This window comes from Rhodamnia argentea, chromosome 8, assembly GCF_020921035.1.
Source record: "Rhodamnia argentea isolate NSW1041297 chromosome 8, ASM2092103v1, whole genome shotgun sequence".
NCBI lineage: Eukaryota > Viridiplantae > Streptophyta > Magnoliopsida > Myrtales > Myrtaceae > Rhodamnia > Rhodamnia argentea.
Genome location: NC_063157.1, coordinates 21,728,675 through 21,751,016, shown reverse-complemented (window position 1 = coordinate 21,751,016; position 22,342 = coordinate 21,728,675). Strand labels below are relative to the sequence as shown.

Below are 22,342 nucleotides of genomic sequence, written 5' to 3'. Positions count from 1 at the left end.
GTAGTTGTAACATTAGGTGGTTGGTCAAAACTCAAGAGCTTATCACTAAAAGTCTAAAATAGTGGGAAAATTGTCCAAAAAATTTTAAGCTGTACTTTTGCCTATGCAATCTCAAACCTTTTAATTTTAACAATTGTGTTATAAACCTCTTTCACGTTTTGCTAATTGAGTCCATCCGGTTAATTTTAGCTGGAAACTTCTAACATGGACGCCGGTCTTCCTGCGCGATACGGCCGACATTGACATGAATAACTTATAATCATATTTTAATAATTATTGCAATTCTTTATTTTTTCTTTTCTTTTCTTTATTTTTTGTACAGTTGTGATCGCCTAGTCCGGACGAGGGTCTCACGATCCTCGATAGCCACAGTGAGGGCATCAGGCCCTTGCTCAAATCTAGGCAAGGGTCTCCGACCAAATATGCAAAATAAACAAATAAAAGAAAAGTAAGGGAAAAGAAAAAATATAATAAAAATTAAAACATTACTAAAAATTGTTCACGTTAGCGCCAACCGTGTTATGTAGGAAGGTTGGCATCGACGCCAACGAGTTTTGGCCAATTTCATCCAAATGAGCTCAATTGACAAGATGTAAAAATGTTTAAGACTCAATTGAAAAAATTAAAAAGTTTAGGACTTAATTGACAAAAGTGCAATAGATTTAAGATATTTTGGACAATTTTCCCCTGAAATAGCCTAGCCCTGGCAAGGTCGACCTCGCCAGCTAGAATGAAAAAACATAAAATAAAATAAAAAGAGAAAAATATCATAAAATCATAATTTAAAAAAAAAATTGGATAAGTGTGTTGAAAGTCTTAAAACTTGTTAGGAAAGTGCAACTAAGTCCTAAAACTTTCAAAAAAAAAAACAATCAAATCCTAAAGTTGTCACAAAAGTATAGTTAAGTCCTAAAACTTTTAAAATTATTAATGAAGTCCTAAAACTTATCATGAAAGTGTAATCGAGTCCTAAAATTTTCAAAAAGTGCAATTAACGGAAGGACTTGATTTCACTAATTTGATAAGTTTCAGTATTTGAAGGCACTTTTTTGAAAGTTTTGGGACTTAATTGCGTTTTTTGACAAATTTTAGAACTAAATTGTACTTTTTAAAAGTTTTAGGACTCAATTATATTTCATGACAAGTTTTAGAACTTCCAATGCACTCATACCTAAAATAATTATAAAAATTATCTACATCAATGCCAATGGCTCCATATAGGATTGTTGGCATCCACTTTAGTGATTTTCAGCCAAAATTGGTTGGATAGACCGAATTAACTCAAATGCAAAATGTTTAAGACTGAATTGACATAATTGAAATATGTTTATGACTTCTTTGGTAATGTTGGTGATTTAAACTATTGAAATGTGAATAAGTTACTCTAATTTGCACTAGTAATTTCATACTAGTGTTAACATATTGAAAAGATTTTCGGTCGAAATGTTATTGAAAAGTTATTATCAACAAGAATTGGTAATTCTATTAACGCGTTCGTAAGTTTCCAATATTTTATGTGAAAAGTAGTCATCAGTCACATTTTCTTTGAGCAATCTTTTAACACTTAGCTACAATTACTCAAATTTACCAACGAGAAAAAATGTCCGTATTTTCTTCTTCTTTTTTTTTTTTTTTACGGAATAACAAAGTTCTGGCAACATTTAACATGCCTCGAGATGATTTGTGGAGTAGTGAAAAGGGAAATACTTCCCCGACAGTCTTGTCGGTGATTTTTTATCGTATATCCATACACCATCACCGTATATTTTGCACAAAATACTCATTAATTAAAAAAATTGTGAGATTAGAAATAATGACAAGACTCTCAAACTGTCAGGACAGTAGCTCCCTAGTGAAAATTCAGGAACTTGGACTATATAGAAATCTTGCATTTTACGCACAATACCTGTTGGCTCACAAAAATAAAATTTAACAAAAAAAAAAAAGAAGATTTAAAAGTGGGGAATTTTAGGTCAAAGTAGGTCCTCCAGATGCCAAAAAAAAAAAGTTGATAAATTTCTCGAAAGCATCTAAAGTTGTTTGAAAAAGATGCAAGAGGATGTCGATAAGATGGCAAAAATCAAACAATAATTCCTTCTTTTTTCTTGATAGACATGCATGCGCGCTCGTGCTCCTTTCTAGGTTTCTTCCTTATTGGTTTCCCTAAAACTCCCATCGCGTCTTTTCACAAAAGCAAAACCCAGGCAGTAGATTTGTAGTTTGACTATCTCTCTCTCCCTCGCTTTATTGGCAAAAAGATAAGATCATTTTCGTACTCAACTTTAAGAAGATGAATGTTCGGTTGTGTACATCTAATATCCTCCTAAAGTTCACCGCCCAATGTACCCTGTGATTAGCATCGCCATTCGATGATTATTTTATAGATTAAATCGAGGACGATGCGGTGACGTTCTATGGTTTTTTACATCGTTTATATCCATACAAAAAGGAAGATACACATCCTTATTTGTTAAGGCGATTCTCGGGGTTTAAGGAAGATGGGACTTTAATCTCATTGATTCTTATGTGATGTGTGGAATTCAAATGAAAAAAAATTTCTTATTAAGTGTGTCTAAACTTTGCGCGTTGATTAAAATTAGCTCAAAGTAGCACCTCTTTTAACTTGAGGCAGTGACCAAATATGTCCTCCAAAAGGGAGGCCCAACTTTGAATGTGAGAGTCAGTCCATCCCAGAAGCTGGTTTCGTTCAAAATCATGGGTCCTTTCGTTACTTGCCAATTTATTGGCTTGGGTATGTATTAAAATATTTCAATATTAAATTACACATTTATTTTACACTTTAAACTTATAAAATAGTTAGCACAATTAGCAGTGGTCCCACAAGATTTCACAAGAGCAAGAGGTCCTAAGTTCGATTTTCAGATTATTTGGCAGCGACCCTCAAACCTAAAGGTCAAATACTTTTAGGTAATCTTTCGATACATGGTCATATTAATGATTCCTTGCTTCCTCTCCACCGTAAGTGTAAAACCATGCTTTCAAACGCAAAATTTGGCATTTCTTTTTGTCGCCGAAGAAAAGGAGGATGCAATCTGATAATGTCAAAAGGATTTGAAGGGTTTGACTTGATGGGCTCGACCGTGCTCGGACGAGGCTCTCTTTAGACCCGATTGCCTAGCCTAATGTTCCTACATGGACCCGGCTCGCACTTGCCCGATCCCATTGACTCATCATGTATTTATACACATTTCTCTAATTTGTGTGACACGAGCTAAGTAGTATTTTTTTCTTTTCGAAAAATAGGAAAATCAATCTCGTATACCTAACATGAATATACAAAAACATTGAAGAAAATGGGCTTCATGAAGTGAAAAGCTGAAAAGCCCATTGAAGCCCAGGTTCGGCCCAGACAAGATCAGTCCTTGAGTTTTCTCTGCTTTGTTTCTTCTCTCACCCGCTAAACCCTGGCCTCAACCACCGCACCACAATGGCCTTCCTTCGCAAAGTCGCGCGTAATCCCCGGTCTGCCCCTGCCGTCGCCGCTGCTCGCCCACGCGCCTCCACGAACCCCAACCCCACGCCCATCGTCATCTGCGACGAGCCTACCAGCGCTTACTACGACGACCTCGTCAACGCCGCTGGCCGCCACGGCGACTTCGCCACGGTCCGCAACCTCCTCAACAAGCGCGTCCGCGACGGCTGCTTCAACACCGGCGACACCTTCAAGTTCCTGACCCACACAGAGACCTCCCTGTCCGCCCTCCACGACCTCCTCCGCGCCCTCTCCCGCCTCGACCGCGGCTTCCCCGGCAAGAGCGCCTTCGACGCGCTCATCGCCCGCCTTTGCCGTCTCGGCCGCCTCGAGGATGCCCTGCGCGCTGTCGAGACGATGGCGAGCGCCGGCTTCGGCCTCAACGCCGTCACCTTCCACCCGATCCTCAACCTCCTGACCCGTCGGGGCGACTTCGAGGAGGCGCGGCGCGTGGTGGGTCTGATGAGGGACCACGGGGTCCCCCTGGACCTGACGGCGCACAACCACTTCCTGACGGCGCACTGCTTCCGAGGCGACCTGGCCTCCGCCGCGCGCGCGATGGAGGAGATCGAGAGGGAGGGGCTAGGGGCGGACACGAGGACGTACGACGCGCTGGTGCTGGGGGCGTGCAGGGCGGGGAAGGTAGGGGCGGCGGTGGGGCTGCTGGGGCGGATGGAGGAGGAGGGGGTGTCGCCGCTGTACAGCACGCACGTGCACGCGATAAAGGCGATGGTGAAGAGGGGGTGGGGGGAGCAGGCGGCGGAGCTGGTGAGGGTGTACGGAGGGAGGGACAGGGCTCTGGATAGAGAGAACTACGGAGTAGTGGCGAGCGAGCTGATAAGGATGAAGAAGGTGGGAGAAGCGAAGAGGGTGGTGGAGGAGATGGCGGAGAAGGGGCTGATCATGGGGGAGAAGCTCCGGGAGTTTTACAGGTCCAATTCGAGTGCTACTAATTAAAATCTCGGAATGTCTTTTTGATCCGATGAGCAATTCGTGTTGTGGCGAGCCAATCGTCAGTGTGTAAATTTACCCTTTTTATGATCATGTTTTATAGCCAATTTACCGAGCTAAGTCTTCTGAAGTTCTGCCTTCTGTTTTCGGGGCCAACTTCGTCAGTAAGGAATGTTGATCAGACGGCCCAGCGGTCGAGAGTGGTGGCATGAAGAGCGAGTCCGATTCGGCGTTCGTCATGGAGTCCGATGTGTCTCCTCGAATCAGATCTTTCCTCAGATCTCGACCTCGACCAATTTCTGCCGTGGCTGAGGAAGCATCCACCAAGAATGTGCCGAGAATGTGATTGATCCTTCCTCGTCAAGCATAGTGCTGACTCGAGATGACTAGCCAACATGGTCGGAGGTGACCAGATGCGCATTGCGAACGAAAAGACGAACTCAGGTTGATTCATGAATCGCTAGAGCAACCGATTACTTTTTCTCTCTGGATATTATAGCTAAGGTCTCCCTCAATTTATTTCCTATATGCGTCCCCCTTTGTCAAATTTTACTCGCCATTCATAGTCGGCTTACACGTGAGAAGGTTGGCTTACATATATCGTAGTTATCCACCTATCAACTCAAATTTTCGAGCAAGGCATTCCAACGACCACCCCGATTTTGATTGCCCGATGATGAGATGAGATGAGATGAGAGAGTAAAGAATGATGGCCTGTCGAACATAATCCTTAAAGAGTATTCAATAAAATAGATCGCACGAGAAACACAAGTTTGGCTTCATGCGCTACTTAAAAAGATTTGCATCGGATTGAATCAGCCAATACAAAAACGAAGAGAAGGAAAAGCAAGTTTTGGACTGGTTCAGAAATTTGTCGATCGGCCAACCGCGAGATTCGATTTCATTTTGTAGCAGCTAACTCAAATGAATTTCTTTCTTTCTCAATTCTTTTTTTTTTTTTTTTTTTTGTGGTAATCTATATAGGTAAAGATGGAAAAAGAAAAGCCCGGACAAACACTAGGGATCATGAGATGCGTTAAAGGCTGCACAGTCTAAGACTCCAAGCCATTCTCATTTTGTGTTTTGGTCCTTTATCTTGTTCTCTCCATAAATAGAATTAGAAAGAACTTATAAGGTAGGCTCTTCTGGGGTGTTGTAGCTGGTAAACGTATTCCTACTGTTATCTGCAATCTTGGTTTCCATATTAAACAAAGAATATCATACCATCTCCCGCTGCGAACGGCGACTTTAACACTAGAATAATTGAACCCCATCTAGACTTTTTCGACTGTCAGCATGCTCTCGAATATAATAAACGCTACTTGCCCAGATTTTACATGTATGTATTGGAAGACGTATGCTAATCCTGGAAGATTTCAAGTTGCTGCATAGGTCAAGAACTGGGTTAGCTTTTCCAGTCAGTACACCACCTTAGCCTCAACGTTGCCTAATACGACACTCCAAATAGTTTTTCATAAACATTTCGCTGGACAGCTCTCAAAGCCACCACAGGTCCAAAGCCAGAGTTTGACGAGGCATATTCATATTCTGGAAATGCTTAAAAAATCGAACTTTTCTGGTTAGAAAACTCACTGCGATCGTAACTAACCCACCGAGGCCGGACATCGCGCCAGGTGGCGGCAAGCCAGAAGGCCTCCACTCCTTCCTAACACCCATCTGATTGTCTTTAGTGACATACTGTACAAGCAGAAGCAGTCAAGAGTCTCTGCAATTAAATTAATCCTGAAGAATGGAATTCTCCTCAAGCAAATTAAATAAAGAACAATAAAAGGAAGAACCAACCATGATATTAACGATGACTGGGGACATAAAGCCCTGTTGAAGGAGCAACACCAATGAATGTTTCCCCTCCTCTTCCTTTGCTTCCTCCAATGGCTTTCTCTGGCTTCTTGCCAACTGGGGCCCTACTGGACTCACTCATTCACATATCCAATGAAGTCTCTTCCATGGAAAAGTTCCCTTTTGTCCAGGTCAGGAACACATCGACCATGATCAGGAGGATCAAGCTTCTCTCGTCCTTGTTCGAAGAGATTCGAGAGACGAACGCAAAGATCCCGCCTTCTTCAATACTGTGCCTGACCGAGTTGTTCTCTGTGATACAGAGAGTGAAGGTTGTCATCCAAGGTTGCAGAGACGGCAGCTGTCTCTGGAACCTGATGCAAACAGAGTACATCTCCAAACAGTTCTATGTATTGGTGAAGGAAATGGGACGAGCACTTGATATCTTGCCTCTGAGCTTGCTTCACATAACGACTGACATCAGAGAGCAGGTTGAGCTCCTTCACAAGCAAGCGAAACGGGCCGAGCTCTTCGCCGACAACAGAGAGCTTCAAAGGAGAGATGATCTCCTGAGACTGATGGCTTCCAACAATGAGAAGAACAGCAAGAGCAAGGGCTTTGTCGATTTTGACAAGGTGAAGGACATTTTGAGCAACATTGGGTCGAGAGATCCACTGGATTATGAGGAAGAGATATCGAAGCTAGAGGCCGAAGTGCAGAGGCAAGCCGGGACAGGCGGACTGATTGTGGTTTCCAACATCAACAACCTCATCTCTCTTGTTTCGCATGCCAAGTCATTGATCTTCAGCAGCAATGAAGAGATTGAGAAAGTCAAAGGAAGTTCAGCGCAGTACTCCGTGACTGCATTAAGGAATTTTGATATTTCTTCGTCCTCACAAATGATTGTTACCAATGTCCCCGATGAGTTCCGTTGCCCAATATCGCTGGATCTAATGAGGGATCCTGTGATAGTATCATCAGGTCACACGTATGACCGTACTTCAATTGCCCAGTGGATCAATTCGGGGCACCATACATGCCCTAAAAGCGGGCAGAGGCTCATCCACATGGCCCTTATTCCCAATTACGCACTGAAGAGTCTAGTGCACCAATGGTGTCAAGAAAACAACATCCCTCTCCTAGAACACCCATCATCTTCTTCGTCTGAATTGGAGAGAGGTAGCAGCAGCCAGAGAAACTCATCTGAGAATGCCATAGATCACCTCTCCGCCGCAAAAGCTGCCGTAGATGCTGTTAAAATGACAGCTGAGTTTCTGGTCGGGAAGCTAGCCACTGGATCATCAGATATACAGCGGCAAGCAGCATATGAGCTCCGGCTGCTGGCGAAGACTGGGATGGACAACCGTCGGATAATCGCCGAGGCTGGAGCTATTCCTTTCCTCGTCACATTGCTGAGCTCTCAGGACCCGAAAATACAGGAAAATGCAGTAACTGCACTCCTCAACCTCTCAATCTTCGACAACAACAAGATCCTGATAATGGCAGCAGGAGCAATTGAGAAGATCGTTGATGTCCTCGAGTCTGGGAAGACCATGGAGGCAAGAGAAAATGCAGCGGCAGCAATCTTTAGCCTGTCGATGATCGATGACTGCAAGGTCAGCATTGGCGCGCACCCGAGAGCGATTGCGGGGTTGGTCAGGCTCTTAAGAGAAGGCACTTCAACTGGAAAGAGAGATGCTGCGACTGCCTTAATCAATCTCGCAGTTTATAATGTCAACAAGGCGAGCGTGTTGGCCGCTGGAGCGGTTCCCCTGCTCATTGATCTGTTGATGGATGATAAGGCAGGGATTACAGATGATGCGCTTGCACTGCTCGCTTTGCTCTTGGGGTGTCACGAAGGTTTGGAGGAAATAAGGAAGAGCAGAGTACTTGTGCCTCTTCTCATCGATCTGCTAAGATTTGGGTCTCTGAAAGGAAAAGAAAATGCTATCACTCTCCTGTTAGGTCTGTGCAAAGATGGAGGAGAGGAAGTTGCTGGGAGATTGCTGATGAATCCAAGAAGCATACCTTCTCTTCAGAGCTTGGCAGCCGATGGATCTTTGAGAGCAAGAAGAAAAGCAGATGCGTTGCTCAGATTATTGAACAGATGCTGTTCTCACTCTCGCAATCCTGTTGGATGAGTCAGAGCAGTTGAGTAAGTGGGTGTAAATGTGTGAATAACACATTAAAGAGAAGTTAATTTTCATTTGTCCAGTGTAATCAAATACTCAGAGAGTGGATAAATCTCAGGTCTCGGAGACATTCTTTGAAAGCAAAAGGCATTTCAATGTCAATCTGCAGAAGAATTTTGGTACATCGCTGTCTCTTATCATACACAAAATGCATCTAAAATATGAAAGCACAACTATTGCACTCAGAAAAGACTCATCGACAATTGTCATTGCTGTTATCAACAAGATAAGTTACAGCATTGAAGATTCGATAGGTGAAACTGGTCCATCGTTACAAACTCCTATTACATGAGCAGCCACGAAAAGGTAGGCCCTTAAGAAATTACACGGTCTCTCTCTCTCTCTCTCTCTCTCTCTCTCTCTCTATGGGGTTACAAGGATTTAAACTAAATGAATGAGTGGGTGGGAAAAAAATAATCCATCTTTGAGAAGGTTCAACTTCTGTTTAACCAATAGGAGGTGAGCCGATGCAGGGACAAGCTAAGCTCGAAGACCAGCAGTGAACCATGATTCACATCAGGGAAAGTCCGAGAACCAAATCTGTGCTCACAATTCTACCAATTCCAATCCAATGTGTTTCCCGTTTATCTTGTATCTCCAGTACCAGCTTCCACTATCAACCATGCTCGGTGCGAGTGTTACTAATTGAACTGAAAAACCTGAGATGTAGATAGAAGAAAAGGTGAACATCTTATGCATAGCCAGAAAATGGGCTAAGTACAAATTTAGCCGTCTAAATTTCAGTGGACGTACAATTTGGTCCATATGCAATCAAGTCCTCTATCGTTCTCGATTTGTGCGATTGGGCCCTCTAATTTCATTTTGTTCATTCAAGTCCTCCAACGATTTGTGCAATATGGTTCTTCATTTGCTTCTTGTAACTAACACAATCAAATTAGGGTTTCTTGTTTTTCACAAATTTGGTGACACCCACAATGACAATGCCACCTCAACAGTTTACCAGAAGCCACTGACTGAACAATTTGATTGCACAAATCAAGAAAGTTAGAGGACCTATCTGTTCAAAATAAAACTCAGACGACTAAATTGCACAAAACAAGAAAGTTAGAGGACTTGATTGAATACAAAAAAAGTCTGACAACTAAATTGCACAAAGGTTGAAACTTAGCAGACTAAACTGTACTTAACCCTCAGAAAATTGCCAAAAGAAAGCAAGAAACAAACCAACAGTGAGGATTTTGGGTGTCGGTGGGGCAATTGGCGAGGGCTTACGAGAGAAGACGATGATAAGCTACAAAAATTTTGCATTGCTTCTAACAGGATCAAGATGGTAAAAGTGATGATGTATGCTGATCCACACACGTCACTAAAGGATTGTTGTATTCCCCTTGATTCTGAGAGCAGACTTTTTTAACAAAACCCAAAATAGACAGCACATCATGTAAGGGAAACTATTTACACTACAAACCTGAGATTCCAGGAGTAATCTTCATCTTATGGCCATCAGGAACTTCAAAAACATGATTTCCCTGCCGCGGGAACAGAACTATCAGTAATCAAGTCAATGCATAATTACAACATAAAAAATGCATGACTCGCAAAATTTTCCTAAATTAATTGTTGACAATCATGTGCTTCTGAAGTTGGAGCCCCGCATCATAACACTTTCCTGCCATAACAAATAGAATTGGCCCACTATTTTCTCATCCTACAGAGAAATAATGTGTGGCAGTGTGGCTCTTATTGAGGTTGAATAAACTTGTAGCTGTGCCTAGATGTGTCAATATTAACCTAATCCTGTAATTTATGTTCAACTGGTGCAAACCTGAAAAGAGACATCTGTTGCCTCAAATTCCGCATTCCCATGCAGTATCACCTTCAGGGACTCTGACCGCTGCACATCACGTTTCCAGAATACATTGCCCGAGAATTTCCAGTCGATTCCTTCATTTAAAATCTTGACATTCTGTAACTTACATCTACCACACCTACAAAATTAAAAAAAGACTCAAAACAATATTTCCACAACTCTAAAAGAAGCAAGGGAACCAGAAGAGAGAAAAATATATCACCTGTAGCCATATTGTAGTATCAGATCACCATTTTTACCCATTCTAGTTGAGCCCATGACATTATCAGCCTCAATAATCAGGCTTCCCTCGAGCTGGAATACAGGTACCCAATTAGCTCAGAAAATAAGGCACTACATACATCGAGTCCAGTAAGTATCAATATGCACCTGAACATCTCTCCATAAAAACTCTGCAACCTCGACTATTAACTCAGATCCTTTGCTTATGGAACCTCCACAAAACTGTGAGAAATAAGCCAAAGGAAGTCAGATTATTTTCAACATCACAAGGCATAAAATCCAGATCCCCTAATTCATTCATTTAGGAAAAAACTAAACCAAAGCAGTTTGAAAAACTCCTGGGATTGTCATATTATGCAATTAGAATAAGCTAGACAAAGTCTAACTTGACATGCCAAATAAATAATTCTCATGACAGACCATAAGATTGAATGTTTACCTTTTGCCGTGAGACCTCCCAAAGTGGGCCAAGTGCTGGGTGAAGAAGAATAAGAAATGGTGGCCCAGAATCGATGTACTTCTCATTACCTTCTATCTGCAGCAAAGAAAAGAAAGTAGGATTTATCAAACATGCACCAAAGAATAATGTATTTTGTGTCACTACCGAATAGTGATGTGTTTTGTTTTAACAAAAGGAAGAAATTATAAACAAGCAACTGAGGAACAAGGAAAATACAACTGGACAAATAATGCACGAAACGATTTTTATGGCATCAACTGACATGACCAATCTCCAGCAAGACCATGTGCCATACCTCAGGAAGATTAATGTTACATTGGGAAAGAATGTCATAAGCATTTCGCATTATATCCAACAGTGAACCATCTGGGGTCTGCACAAGAGTACATAATGGGTCACGTGCGTGAAGAGTGTCCACTAGGTCCATCAAAAGAAAAGTATGGAAAAAAAAAAAAACGCCAGAAAGCTCACTATCTATATTATGTGAGAGCTGGCATTGGATGTTTATTAATCTTTGGTCGTGGGCAACTCAAGGAGAGTTCAGAATAAGAAAAGAAGCATGTTTTTAAAACATTAAGCACCTGATGTAAAGACTTGTCTGAAGGTTTCCGTTTCTTCTTGGCAGAGGAGGTGACCCTTCTCCTTTCATTGTAGACTAAAAAAGTGTCCAGCTCATCTAGTAATCAATCCAAATAGATGTCATGGATGGAATAGAAGGATATATCAAGTCACTTCAATAGCCATTTATGAACAATGTTAGAGGGGCCTACCTTCCACACCCTTATAACAACGAGATGAATAGGTATTAAGGAAGCCATCTGCAATATTCTGCATGGTGCATTCCAGCCTTCCACCACTAACACTGTCATATATAAAGAATTGCCAGTTAGTGTGATTATTTCAATCGTCCAGAGAGAGAGCAAGAGAGAGGAAGAATGGAGGGTGTTCATATTATTACAATCAGAATTCTAAAAGAGATACAACATCGAGGGCATTAGAAGACTAAATTAATTTCCAAATACGTAGTAAGAGCACCATAAGTTTTGTTCACACCATAATACTGGCATCAAAAAGCAACGCAACCTCGGATTGTTTATCTAAGCCGTTATTAAGCAAATGTCCAACCACATTGCAAGAGCAAGCAAGTTGAGTGTAGCATGTAATCTGTACAGAATTGACTGCTTATATAATTACTAGCTAGCTAAATTTCTCTAAAAATTACAAGCCTATTCCCCACAATACCATTCAAGCAACATTGCCTCATAAAAGGAACCAACGATTACAACTAGTAAAATTAAGGAAGATAGAATGCAATTGTAGATGGGAATACATGCCTATGCCTGTTTCCAAAGTCGTCCACGTATTCAATTGGCTTTTTTATATTAAGCACCATGCCTGGCAAACTCTTCTTGTCTTTAGATGATGCAACCAGCTCAGCAGATCGTAAATCCACATATAAGATGTTTGTATTGGCAGGGAATTCTGCCTGCAAACTAGAACAGAGAAGAAAAGTGAATTGATTATTGATAGTAGAAGTACTTCCTATCGGAAAATGGATAGATTGAACAATTGGAGCCCCATATCAAATTTACCTATTAGAAGATCCAGTAGCTATCCCAAACTTGTCAAACTCAGTATACTCAATGCATGATAAACCATATGCCCACTTCCCATCATGATTCTTTCTCTCAATGAGAACATCGATTCCTTCTGTAGCGCCCGCGTTGCGCTTACATGAAGCAAACCCTAATTTCTGCTTCACAAGAAATCAGAGAAGAGAACGAGCAGTTTCTCCAATTAGTGGACAACTCCACTTATCACCATGGAAAAATATATCAGATGCATGCTAAATATAGTTATCATGTCGATTTCTGCGAGGCGTTAGAATTAATGTCATGGAATGCATTCATCCGCCTTTACATGTGTTCATACCAAGCAAAAAGTCATTAAGCTGTGCACAGATAGCTCATAAATGATCGCTGTTCCCAAGCGTCATTATAAATCGAGCCAGGTTCCTTCCTTCATCCTCCATATTATATAGATCTCACCATTCAGCCCAAAAAAAAAAAAAAAAAGAGAATTCAAACTTTTCATATTCTGGGATCAATAGAAGAAGCTCAAAAGATCGACATCCAGAGAGAGGAAGAACTATCATTCCACACAATTACTACATATCTTGAGTCTCTTGGCTCTGCGCAATTCACAGTTAACCATTTAACGGAAAAGAAAGCAACCTATTTTGCAAATCTTTTTCATCAAGGTTTTGAGCTCATGACTACCGCCAGCTTCCCCTATGTTCTGCTCCTCTTATTTAATATCGAGTAATTTTCAGCTTAATGTGACCATAAACCAATAAGCTACAAAAAGTACCGCTCACAGTCTTATTCCAATCCCTAACCAGGAATCTCCTAAAATTAATTTAGCTTATTGAGATGAGTGACTAGTTGAAAGATGATTAGGTTGCTCGGAACTCCACTGTTGGCACAATTGGCATGAGACCATTGATTCAATGAAGAGCATGAGATTCACTGTCTTTGCAGTCTTCAGCAGTGATACCAGCAAACTGTGTAGCAGGACTACTAACTCTCCGGGAGAAAGCATGTTTCTAATTCCCAATAGGATAGCTTGACTTCTCAAAGGAATATAAATGAATTCCATGACACACACAAGAAAATTATTGCCACAAAATGTGGAAGTCACTCAGAAGTTTCTTTAGAAGTCCTAAGAAAGAATGGTACTCGATATGTATGCGTACCTTCTCATGACGTAACCCAATCCCTGACAATGCCAAGAGTGTCAAATCTGTGGCAGCAACGACATTACTGCAGAAAAATAACTATAGATGATGTTCTGGCTCACGACCAATAAAAGAAACGCACATGAACCAGAACAGACTAATAAGAGGTAACCTGACTTGTCTAATAGTGGCGCCTTTCCTTCCATGTTTGTAGAACCATTCAAAGACGCCTCTGTCATAAGCCAGTTTCCATATAACACCATGACCACCAGGTTTGCATACAGGCATGAATGATTTTGTGGTGATCCACTGTCCATGTTCTGCACTTACAGCTGGTACAAGAGGCTGCCAAACACATGGCACATTTCAGGTAAGCACCAAATGCTGACACTAACTTGAGCTTTTCCACTAAATAGCAAGAAAGGTAAAAGAAACTGCCAACTAATACCTGTTCAAAAAATCGAAAGCTGGATTGACCTCTTCCAAACCACTCGAGTTTCTTGCAGAGGGATGTAATGCGCTCATGGTTGTTTTTGGCTGCGCTTGTCATAATCGCAATAGGAGTGATACATTGCTTTCCATACAACTTGAAGTACAGGTACTCCCGAGCCTAGCAGTTATGAGAGAACCAACAAGCACGTTATTGGTGCATAGGACAAGGTTACCATTCTCTTAAAGATTTTTCTGCTCATTAACATTCTTGCCGAGCATGCCAAAGAAAAAGGGCAAAGAAAAAGCAATAAAAGAAACATCGCGTCACAAGCAGGCCATGCACCTGTAGATCTCTCACGAGGCCTTCCAAAAGGGTGCGTCCACAGTAAGGAAGCATGGCAGCAGGAAGACATTCACCAGTGTCAGGATCCACCAAACCAAGTCTGTCGGCTGAGCCTCCAAGAGGATAAATTTCACCTAGGTTGGGCAAACCCTAAAGGGATAAGACCTTAAGTTCAAGATCATCCACCGCATATATATGCTGCCAAGAGAACTCTATTATTCTCAGAAGACAAACCTCGATGCCCCAGAGAGCTGCTTGAGATGCGTACTCTGTATTCTGAGAAAGGTCAAGTCCAGCGGGAGAGTGAATTTCCAAGATCTGAGATTCCGTTGATCCCTTTGAATTCTGCAACCAGCTGGTCGACTGCCTTTCTGATACTGATTCCGTAAGGAGCTCAAGCACCATTATCTGATAACTACAGAGGTTATGTCAATTAATAAGTAAAAGAAAGAGCGACAAAAAAGCATGAGAACAACCCCTAAGAATCTTCACCAGATTCTTGAAGGCTGCATGCCAAAATTCCATAGCAGGTATCCTCGCTATACATGAATCCAATCAAAGATTTCAACTTGAGATACTCTCCGAAGTTGTCAAGTTATGGCAGGTAAAAGTTTGTGCAAAATTACAATTTCACTGCCCATACCACAGTAGTCATTCATCGGTTGAATCCTAAAAATCACATCTCAGAAATTAAGGCAGTTCAAATAAAATGGGAGAGTTTCCATCGCCAGCAGTCAACTGACAACTTCAATATCACTGAATGCAAAAGGCATTAGAAGAACTCTTATTTTACTTATTACATAATCTGTCAAACATTTACGTATCAACTACGAGAACGTATCCCCTAACCGACCATCACAATTAGTGCCTAAAGTTCATTCCCCGAGGCTTTCAGTAAAAGCCACTCCCTGGAATTAATTTTAAAAAGACAATCAAGTCAAACCAAAGTCAACCATATCTTCTGAGAATCCTATTTCCTAATCGGACAATTGAACAGAATTAGGTCACAGAAGAAGAACTCACCCAATAATACCTCCAATGCAATCATAGAACTGCTCGATCTCCCCTAGAGTCCTCAACAGCCTCTTCAAGTCACCAATGTCCTCGTCCTCAGAGCGCACGCCCATCTTCCTCTCTCCGCCATTCACATCCAGCCCCTCTATCATCTCCACCAAAGCATAGAGCGCGCTCTTCAGCGAACTCTTGGCAGACTCGCGAAATTCGCCCTCCCGAACCCCAACCCCCGCGCCAAGCACGTGCTCCTGCCCGGCGGCAACCAAGCACTTGATCAGAAACAGCTCATTCTCGTCCAAATCGACGGCGCCTAAAGCCCCAGCTAAAGCACCGCTGGACCGAGAACCGAACAACTCCCTGACCCTAGAATCGGAGCTTATCACGCTGAGCTTCTGCCCGATGGAACTCGCACCGGCGAGGCGAGACCGGAGAGCGGTGAGGCGCTCGATTTCAGAGTGGAAGTCGAACTCCGGAGCGGGGGGCACGTACTCGACGGGCGCGGTGGAGACGCGGGTGAGGCGGCAGCATGGCGGGGGCGGAGTCAGGAGGGAGAGGGAGAAGGAGAGAGGCGGCCTCCGGAGGAGGAGAGAGTGGGGTCTGGAGAGAGGGCGAGCGAGGGAGGAGGCCTTGGGGGTGAATGAGAAGAGGACATTGCTGCTGCTGCTGCTGCTGCTGCTGCTTTGGCTGAGCGACGGAGGAGCAGAGCGGGACATGAGAGAGAGAGAGAGAGAGAGAGAGAGAGAGTCAGGGTAGTGGAGGTTTGGGGTGACGATGCTATTGAGGAAGAAGAAGAGCGAGGGACAAGGCACAAAGGGGAGATGCGAGGAGGATATACCAAGGATGGGATTGCCGCTAACTGTCATTTCCTGTCCGACCAAACCAAAAAAAAAAAAAAATTTATTTATATATTATTTTGCTGAAATTATTAAAAATCCTTACAAAAAGATTTTATATTTATATATTATTTTAATGAAACTATTAAAATCCTTATATTTCCAATTGAGCGGGAAAATGACAAGATTCGACTTCTTATAATCCTTGGTCCGTGTAGTGCGCACGAGCACGGCTCAAGAAACATTATACGTATAGATTAGACTCTTAAAGACAGATCACTCATGTCGGAACTTACCGGAAGATTCGCAAGGAATCTTATATATCACGGGTATTGAAAAACTCCCAACTTCCGAAGATCTTTAAAACGTGCATTTCCCTTTTTGAAATGTAAGTAATTGTAGAAGTGAGACGATGGAGAGCCAAGTGTATTCTTTAAAAAATAAAAAGGGAAACATGAATTCAATTACATTGCAAAAATAGATGGAGATATGTTGATGCTACAATAAGTTTTGAATGTTGATCTTTTAGCTTGACAAGACAACACATCAAGGTCGATGATCTTCGTAAATGGTACTTTTTTTTTTTCTTTTGCACGAACGTTCTTTTTTGGTGAGCAAGAAAATAACAATATTACAACATTTGGAATTAGAGGATGAAAAGACGTCCATATGTTTTTTTTTTTTTTTTTGGTCATTTCAATTTAGGGAACACAGCATAAATAGTTCATAAACTTTTCATATATGTTAGCTTATGAACTATATGAAAATGTTCGATATTATCTTAATTAAATATGTACCAAAAGCTCATGGATCACATTGAATAGATTAAAAATTCGAAAGCGTCAATCATTTGGATAATGAACCGAGAGCTCCAATTCTTTCCGAATCAAAGCTCGAAGCGAAAGCATCGTTCGTGCGGATTCGTGACGGAAAACGGGAAAAGAGGACAATAACAAGTGAGGACAAATAACGCGAAAGATATTCCACCGTGGATTTCAATTCTACGGTAAGGAAGTGCGTGAGTGTTGATATTATGCAACATCACATGATGTGAATTTCTCTCTCCCTCTCTCTTTCCAATTTGTATGATCAGAATCTAACTCGAAGAACTGATCAAACCCGCGGTACAAGAGGATGAATTGGGCCCATGAATAGAAGCTTTAGCTTGTTTTTTGCAGGAACATGGGCCAGGCCTAATTTGGCCACTCGGGTCATGTGATGTGGAATTTACAATCTGTGCCCAATCCAATCCAAACAATTGGGCCATACTTACCACGAATGTATCGACGGCCTAGATGTCGAAACGCCCAACGAAGGTATCGAGCGGGCCGGGTATAAGATCCGTCTCTCACCGACATCGTACGAGAACAACGGTGATCATGTAGGCAACGATTGTTTTTTTCTTTGCTTAAGCACTAGGAGAATAGTATTTTTGGTGAATCGTTGTCAACATGAACATCACAAGTATCACCTTTAGGTTTGTGTGAAATGAGGTGATATTGTCCCATTCACGAAGATTAATGACTCGGCCTCGTGTATATACGAAGAGGATTTCATTCATTTTCTTTTGATAATCCAAAAGTACGAGCGCAGAAGCTCAACAACCAAGAGGCTCGTAGAATATCCTACAAGCGTCACATACGAGTCAAGTTCATCATAGGGGTAGCCCTGATCCGGAACACATATTGTACGTAGTTGGTGGGATCTCGATTAGACAACATCTGTTCCTTGAACTACAAATTCCCCGGCTCCTGAATCGACTGCGACAACATGGGGATCGCCGTGAAGGAGATTTGCGTAGATAATGAACTCGGATATTTGGGAGAACATTTTCTCTTCTGATTAAATTGCGAGGAAACGACAGAAAGAAGGCAAAACTCAATGAAGATGCATTCGGTTTGACGGAAGATCTGCCTAAAATGTTCTCTTCCATTTGGAGATTGGCCTAACACTTTCTCCTCGGAAAATCAAAAGGAAAAGAGAAGCAAATGAAGAAACTAGAAACTGAGGAAAAACTGAGTTCAGAAACGAATTGAATCACCAACAAATGCAATCGGTGAAGTGCTATTTTGATGCATATTAAACATGCATTGTGAAATGAAAGGCAACCTTTTACTGTGAAAGATTGCCCGTCAAAGTGGGCTAGTCAAGATACGTGAAAGCTGTCCCGGACACTACCTGACTTGTTATACGAAATAACAATCAAAAGAGTACTCTATTATTTGCAAAATATCTTTGTGATTTATCTAGGTTGAAGTCATCCTCGGTAAAAATAAAAAAAAACAGAAGACGATTATCCTAACATTATTTGTAGTCCAAGCAATAAATAAAAGTACAATACTAATAAGAAAGCTAAAATTAATATTAATCCTTATGTTGTTAATGCCCCGCTGTGAAAATGTGATAGCTTTGTCCTCACTCACGGGTATTTATTAGATGTTGAATATGGTCTACTTATTCGAAAGCCTTGTTACATCATGTCATGTTATTTTGCGTACGAAGTTACTCAATTCATTTAAATATACGTAGCGTCACTCCAAAAGTAATACTTGTATGGTCCTAAGATATAGATTAAGCCAAAGGTTCTACATAAATATCATATCCCTACTAATGTAGTTTCCACTAGTGCTTAATTTTGTCTAAACTGACAGCAGTAGATTATACAAATAAAAGAAAGCTTCTAGCAATCTCTAACAATCAATGGTCAAATAAAGTCTGTCTTTGTTCTTATAAATATTCGGTCATTCCTTAAAGTTCGCCATATTGCAAGCGATTAGAAATGAGTTATTGTATCATACATGGATTATGTCGTGAATAAGTAACAAGTTTGATAGTATCCTGACACGTGTGGGTATAGAATTATTCAATATTCGAACATTCATGCTTGTCAAAGGATAAATATTTTGACATCCTAAAAATGATTATCTATATCGCTTACAAAAAAACGAATGACATAAATTATTGCCCATAGTGAAAATTTCATTGACTACTTATTAATTTCTATGGAGATAGTCATTTTTGAAAAAAAAATGTATTTCTAATCTTTTATTTTAAGCGAAACAAACGAAGCCTAAATAGTAAGTAGGGCTCTTTTTTGGGCTAAAAGACAGCACATAGATGTCGCTAGCGTGAGGGTATGTATGCTGATCAAACGCCATGACATGATGACAAAAAAACCTCGTACTTCCTTTTTTCTTTTGGCTGCTGCTTCTGTTTCCTCAATGGCAAAGAAGGAGAGCGAAAAACAAAAACAAAAACAAAATTAGGTTCCAGGAAAAGTGAGATGCTGTCGTCTTATACTGACGAATTGCAGAAACTAACAATAAAAAGAAAACCCTTCTGTCTCTGCGCAGTTCAAGAAGCAAATGCAGGCAAGATCTGATCTTAGTTCAACCTACTTCGGTTCAGTTCAGTGTAATGAAATTTTTATTCGTTCTTTCTTGGCCAGTTCTCCTTTCAAAGACACCTCGAAACACACAAGGTTTTCATGATAGTTTTATTTCAGAAATGCTTCTATATTGTTTAATCTCTGCGCGACGATTAAGAGCAAGATGAAACTTAGCCAAACGAGAATTACAGACAAGACAAGATGACATGAAAAGGGTAATTACCTTGAGTGATGTTCGGACACGAAAACAATTTCCTATTTATGAATGTTTCAGTTCTGATAAAGAACACTAGAGAAAAAGTACCTCAAGATCTCACTCAGAAATTTGTCTCATTCACAAAGTCAGATCTAGGGTACTCGCGCTCTGCTTCTTCGAATCCCCACCACTGTCACCATTATCCTCCTTCAATCTGCTGAGCTTCGAGAGCAATGAACACGAAGAAGGAGACAGAGAAAGAGACAGATCGCTATCCACCTCATTGTTGCCATTTTCCAAATATTCCTTCTTGGGTCTCACCACTCTCAGAGATAAGTCCAAGTCTATGGCTCCATTTAGGTCCAAACCCTTCCTTTTCGGGACGCTTCTTGATCTCTCTTCTGGAACTGATGATGACCCGCACGCATCGTCTGTTCTGATCACTTGTTCGCGTCCCCTGATGTCTTTGATTGTCCTTAGGAGATCGGGTTCCCTCGTCGTTGAGCTTGGTGCTGCAACTCGGGCTTGACTTATTTTTGGCCAAGAGTCGTGAATTGATGATAATTTGGAGTGACCTTCTTGATAATGATCACAAGCAGTAGCGATAGTGTTCCTAGCAGCTTCTCCATCAAAAGATGAATGACCCACATGGACATAATCGCGATTAGGCCCTCCTAATCTTTTGTTGATCCCACAATTTATATTTTCTGCTGCAGAAGCTACAATATGTCCAATCTTGAATCTTTCGAACATTGGTGAACCTTGGAGGTGATTGGGGTTGTACAAGCCTCTCCAAGAAGCATCCATGTACCTTCGCAGTTAAGAGAAGGAGGTTTTGATCATAATACAAATTTGCTCAAGAAATTCTTGTTCATGAAAGAAATTACTTATTGAAGGGAGTATGTATTACTTGTAAAATTAACTAGTACCTCAGAGAAGGTGGTCTTTGGTTGAATGTTTGTAGGAGGGGAAGTTGGCTGAGATTGTAAACACGATGATCACCACCATCACCGAAAAGACCATGGTCCTTTATAGCTGTCAGAACGAAAAGGGACCAAAAAGAGGTTTTGGTAGATTTATCTCTTCAAACCATAAACAATGGCAAACCGTAATGTTTTGTTAGAGAGATCACGAAAATTGAAAAATCACCTTGATTGGGGTCGTCTATCTTCTTGCTCCTATACATCTGAAGCAAAAAAAACAAATTCAAATTTACGACCTTAATTACAGAAAAATTGATGGTAGTTGATCCAGTACTTTGCCATGAAAAAGAAGACAAATTAAAAGATCCAGCTGAAATTAATTACCTGAAGGTGGCTCTTGACATGGGCTATGCTAAGGCCCCTGACGTTCATCAACTGAAGAACCAACTTGGGAGTCGCTCCTGAACCAATCAAATAGTAATTATAATTCTTCTTTCATAACCAAGAAAATAGACCGGAACGAGAAACTCAGATTACGGAAGTGCTCACTCTCATGTCCTCCAAGTCTTTCAACAGCATGGACAAAGCAAAGATGGAGATCAGGTGTCCATCGAAGCCGAGGCATCTTCGAGCGCACGTATCTGCGCACAGATCCACAAGCTTTGACCTTGCCATTATCGTTCTTCTCGCTCTCGTCGACCGTGCTGTTGCTCGAGCTTCTCCGGCCATTTCTGAACATCTCCACCTCTTCTTCTTCTTCTTCTTCTGCATAAGAATCTTCATCTTCTTGTTTCTCGTTCTTGTTACACGGGCTTGAGAGGGTGAGCTGAGTACTCTCACTGCTTCTCATCTTTTCAATCTCTCTTTTTGAAGGGGCTTTTTGGGTTTGTGTTCAAGAGAGGACTCTTGGGGTCTTGTTCATTCTCTCTTACCTCAGGCAAGTAGTCCTTTCTTAGAACAGAGAGAGAGAGAGAGAGAGAGAGAGAGAGAGAGATGAGAATTTGCAGAAATGGTAGGGAAAATACATGACAAATGAACCCTAGTCTTTGACATGTGGAAGAATAAACACCTCTCTCTCTCTCTCTCTCTCTCTCTCTCTCTCTCTCTCTCTCTCTCTCTCTAGGTCTTTCTGATTTGTTTAATTTAATAGCATTTTGCTTGTCCGAATTTGCATGCATGGCGCAAGATGTGGATTGCATTCATGAATGAATGAGTCCATGCATGATGACTGGCGGAGACACATGCACGAGAAAAGGAGACTAACTTTAGTTTCTCTATTTTCCTGTTAAAATCTTCATTTTCTCTATTTTCCTATTAAAGACTCCATTCAATAAACTACTCTTTACTAACGTATAAGATGCATCTATAGGTTTGTGTAGCCATTTTTGTCGTATTAAAATCGACTCGTGTTTTAGAGTTCAGGTACTAAACTCTTGATTTTTTATTTTGGTTTCCTTGGATCAATCATGAAAAAAGCTGGTAGAACTATTTTTCCCGTGTTAAATATTTCTGATTAGTCCCGATTAA

The 22,342-nt window shown here is 41.3% G+C and overlaps 4 protein-coding genes across 4 annotated transcripts; 2 read left to right on the top strand and 2 right to left on the bottom strand.

Moving 5' to 3' along the window:
- The first annotated feature begins 3,139 nt into the window (after nt 1-3,139).
- Nucleotides 3,140-4,542, top strand: LOC115748171 (pentatricopeptide repeat-containing protein At3g56030, mitochondrial). The gene has a single exon (XM_030684617.2). The coding sequence runs from the start codon at nt 3,449-3,451 to the stop codon at nt 4,448-4,450; it is 1,002 nt and encodes a 333-aa protein (XP_030540477.2). The 5' UTR covers nt 3,140-3,448; the 3' UTR covers nt 4,451-4,542.
- Nucleotides 4,543-6,284: 1,742 nt separating this feature from the next.
- LOC115748162 (U-box domain-containing protein 1-like) lies at nt 6,285-8,504 on the top strand. The gene has a single exon (XM_030684605.2). It carries the CDS (start codon nt 6,301-6,303, stop codon nt 8,383-8,385), a length of 2,085 nt encoding a protein of 694 aa, XP_030540465.1. The 5' UTR covers nt 6,285-6,300; the 3' UTR covers nt 8,386-8,504.
- A 108-nt stretch (nt 8,505-8,612) lies between these two features.
- On the bottom strand, nt 8,613-16,262 carry LOC115748161 (UTP--glucose-1-phosphate uridylyltransferase 3, chloroplastic). The gene is made up of 17 exons (XM_030684604.2): nt 15,485-16,262; nt 14,696-14,876; nt 14,462-14,611; nt 14,135-14,296; nt 13,859-14,031; nt 13,705-13,771; nt 12,542-12,702; nt 12,284-12,442; nt 11,720-11,811; nt 11,531-11,625; nt 11,245-11,322; nt 10,929-11,024; nt 10,637-10,711; nt 10,470-10,561; nt 10,223-10,385; nt 9,866-9,926; nt 8,613-9,095 (listed from the first exon to the last, which is right to left on the bottom strand). Exons 1-17 carry the CDS (start codon nt 16,186-16,188, stop codon nt 8,983-8,985), a joined length of 2,622 nt encoding a protein of 873 aa, XP_030540464.2. The 5' UTR covers nt 16,189-16,262; the 3' UTR covers nt 8,613-8,982.
- Nucleotides 16,263-19,426: 3,164 nt separating this feature from the next.
- Nucleotides 19,427-21,665, bottom strand: LOC115748091. The gene is made up of 5 exons (XM_030684493.2): nt 21,365-21,665; nt 21,200-21,276; nt 21,042-21,078; nt 20,822-20,927; nt 19,427-20,703 (listed from the first exon to the last, which is right to left on the bottom strand). Exons 1-5 carry the CDS (start codon nt 21,663-21,665, stop codon nt 20,031-20,033), a joined length of 1,194 nt encoding a protein of 397 aa, XP_030540353.2. The 3' UTR covers nt 19,427-20,030.
- Nucleotides 21,666-22,342: the final 677 nt, after the last annotated feature.

Excerpts from the sequence above, each read along its gene's own strand:
- LOC115748161 (XM_030684604.2), bottom strand. The coding sequence starts at position 16,188 with ATGTCCCGCTCTGCTCCTCCGTCGCTCAGCCAAAGCAGCAGCAGCAGC. Across the intron at positions 10,562-10,636 it reads TTTTATGGAGAGATGTTCAG|CTCGAGGGAAGCCTGATTAT; the intron begins GTGCATATTGAT and ends CCTGTATTCCAG. Across the intron at positions 9,927-10,222 it reads CAACAGATGTCTCTTTTCAG|GGAAATCATGTTTTTGAAGT; the intron begins GTTTGCACCAGT and ends TTCCCGCGGCAG.
- LOC115748162 (XM_030684605.2), top strand. The coding sequence starts at position 6,301 with ATGAATGTTTCCCCTCCTCTTCCTTTGCTTCCTCCAATGGCTTTCTCT.
- LOC115748171 (XM_030684617.2), top strand. The coding sequence starts at position 3,449 with ATGGCCTTCCTTCGCAAAGTCGCGCGTAATCCCCGGTCTGCCCCTGCC.
- LOC115748091 (XM_030684493.2), bottom strand. The coding sequence starts at position 21,665 with ATGAGAAGCAGTGAGAGTACTCAGCTCACCCTCTCAAGCCCGTGTAAC. Across the intron at positions 20,928-21,041 it reads GATAGACGACCCCAATCAAG|CTATAAAGGACCATGGTCTT; the intron begins GTGATTTTTCAA and ends TCGTTCTGACAG. Across the intron at positions 20,704-20,821 it reads CAAAGACCACCTTCTCTGAG|GTACATGGATGCTTCTTGGA; the intron begins GTACTAGTTAAT and ends TTAACTGCGAAG.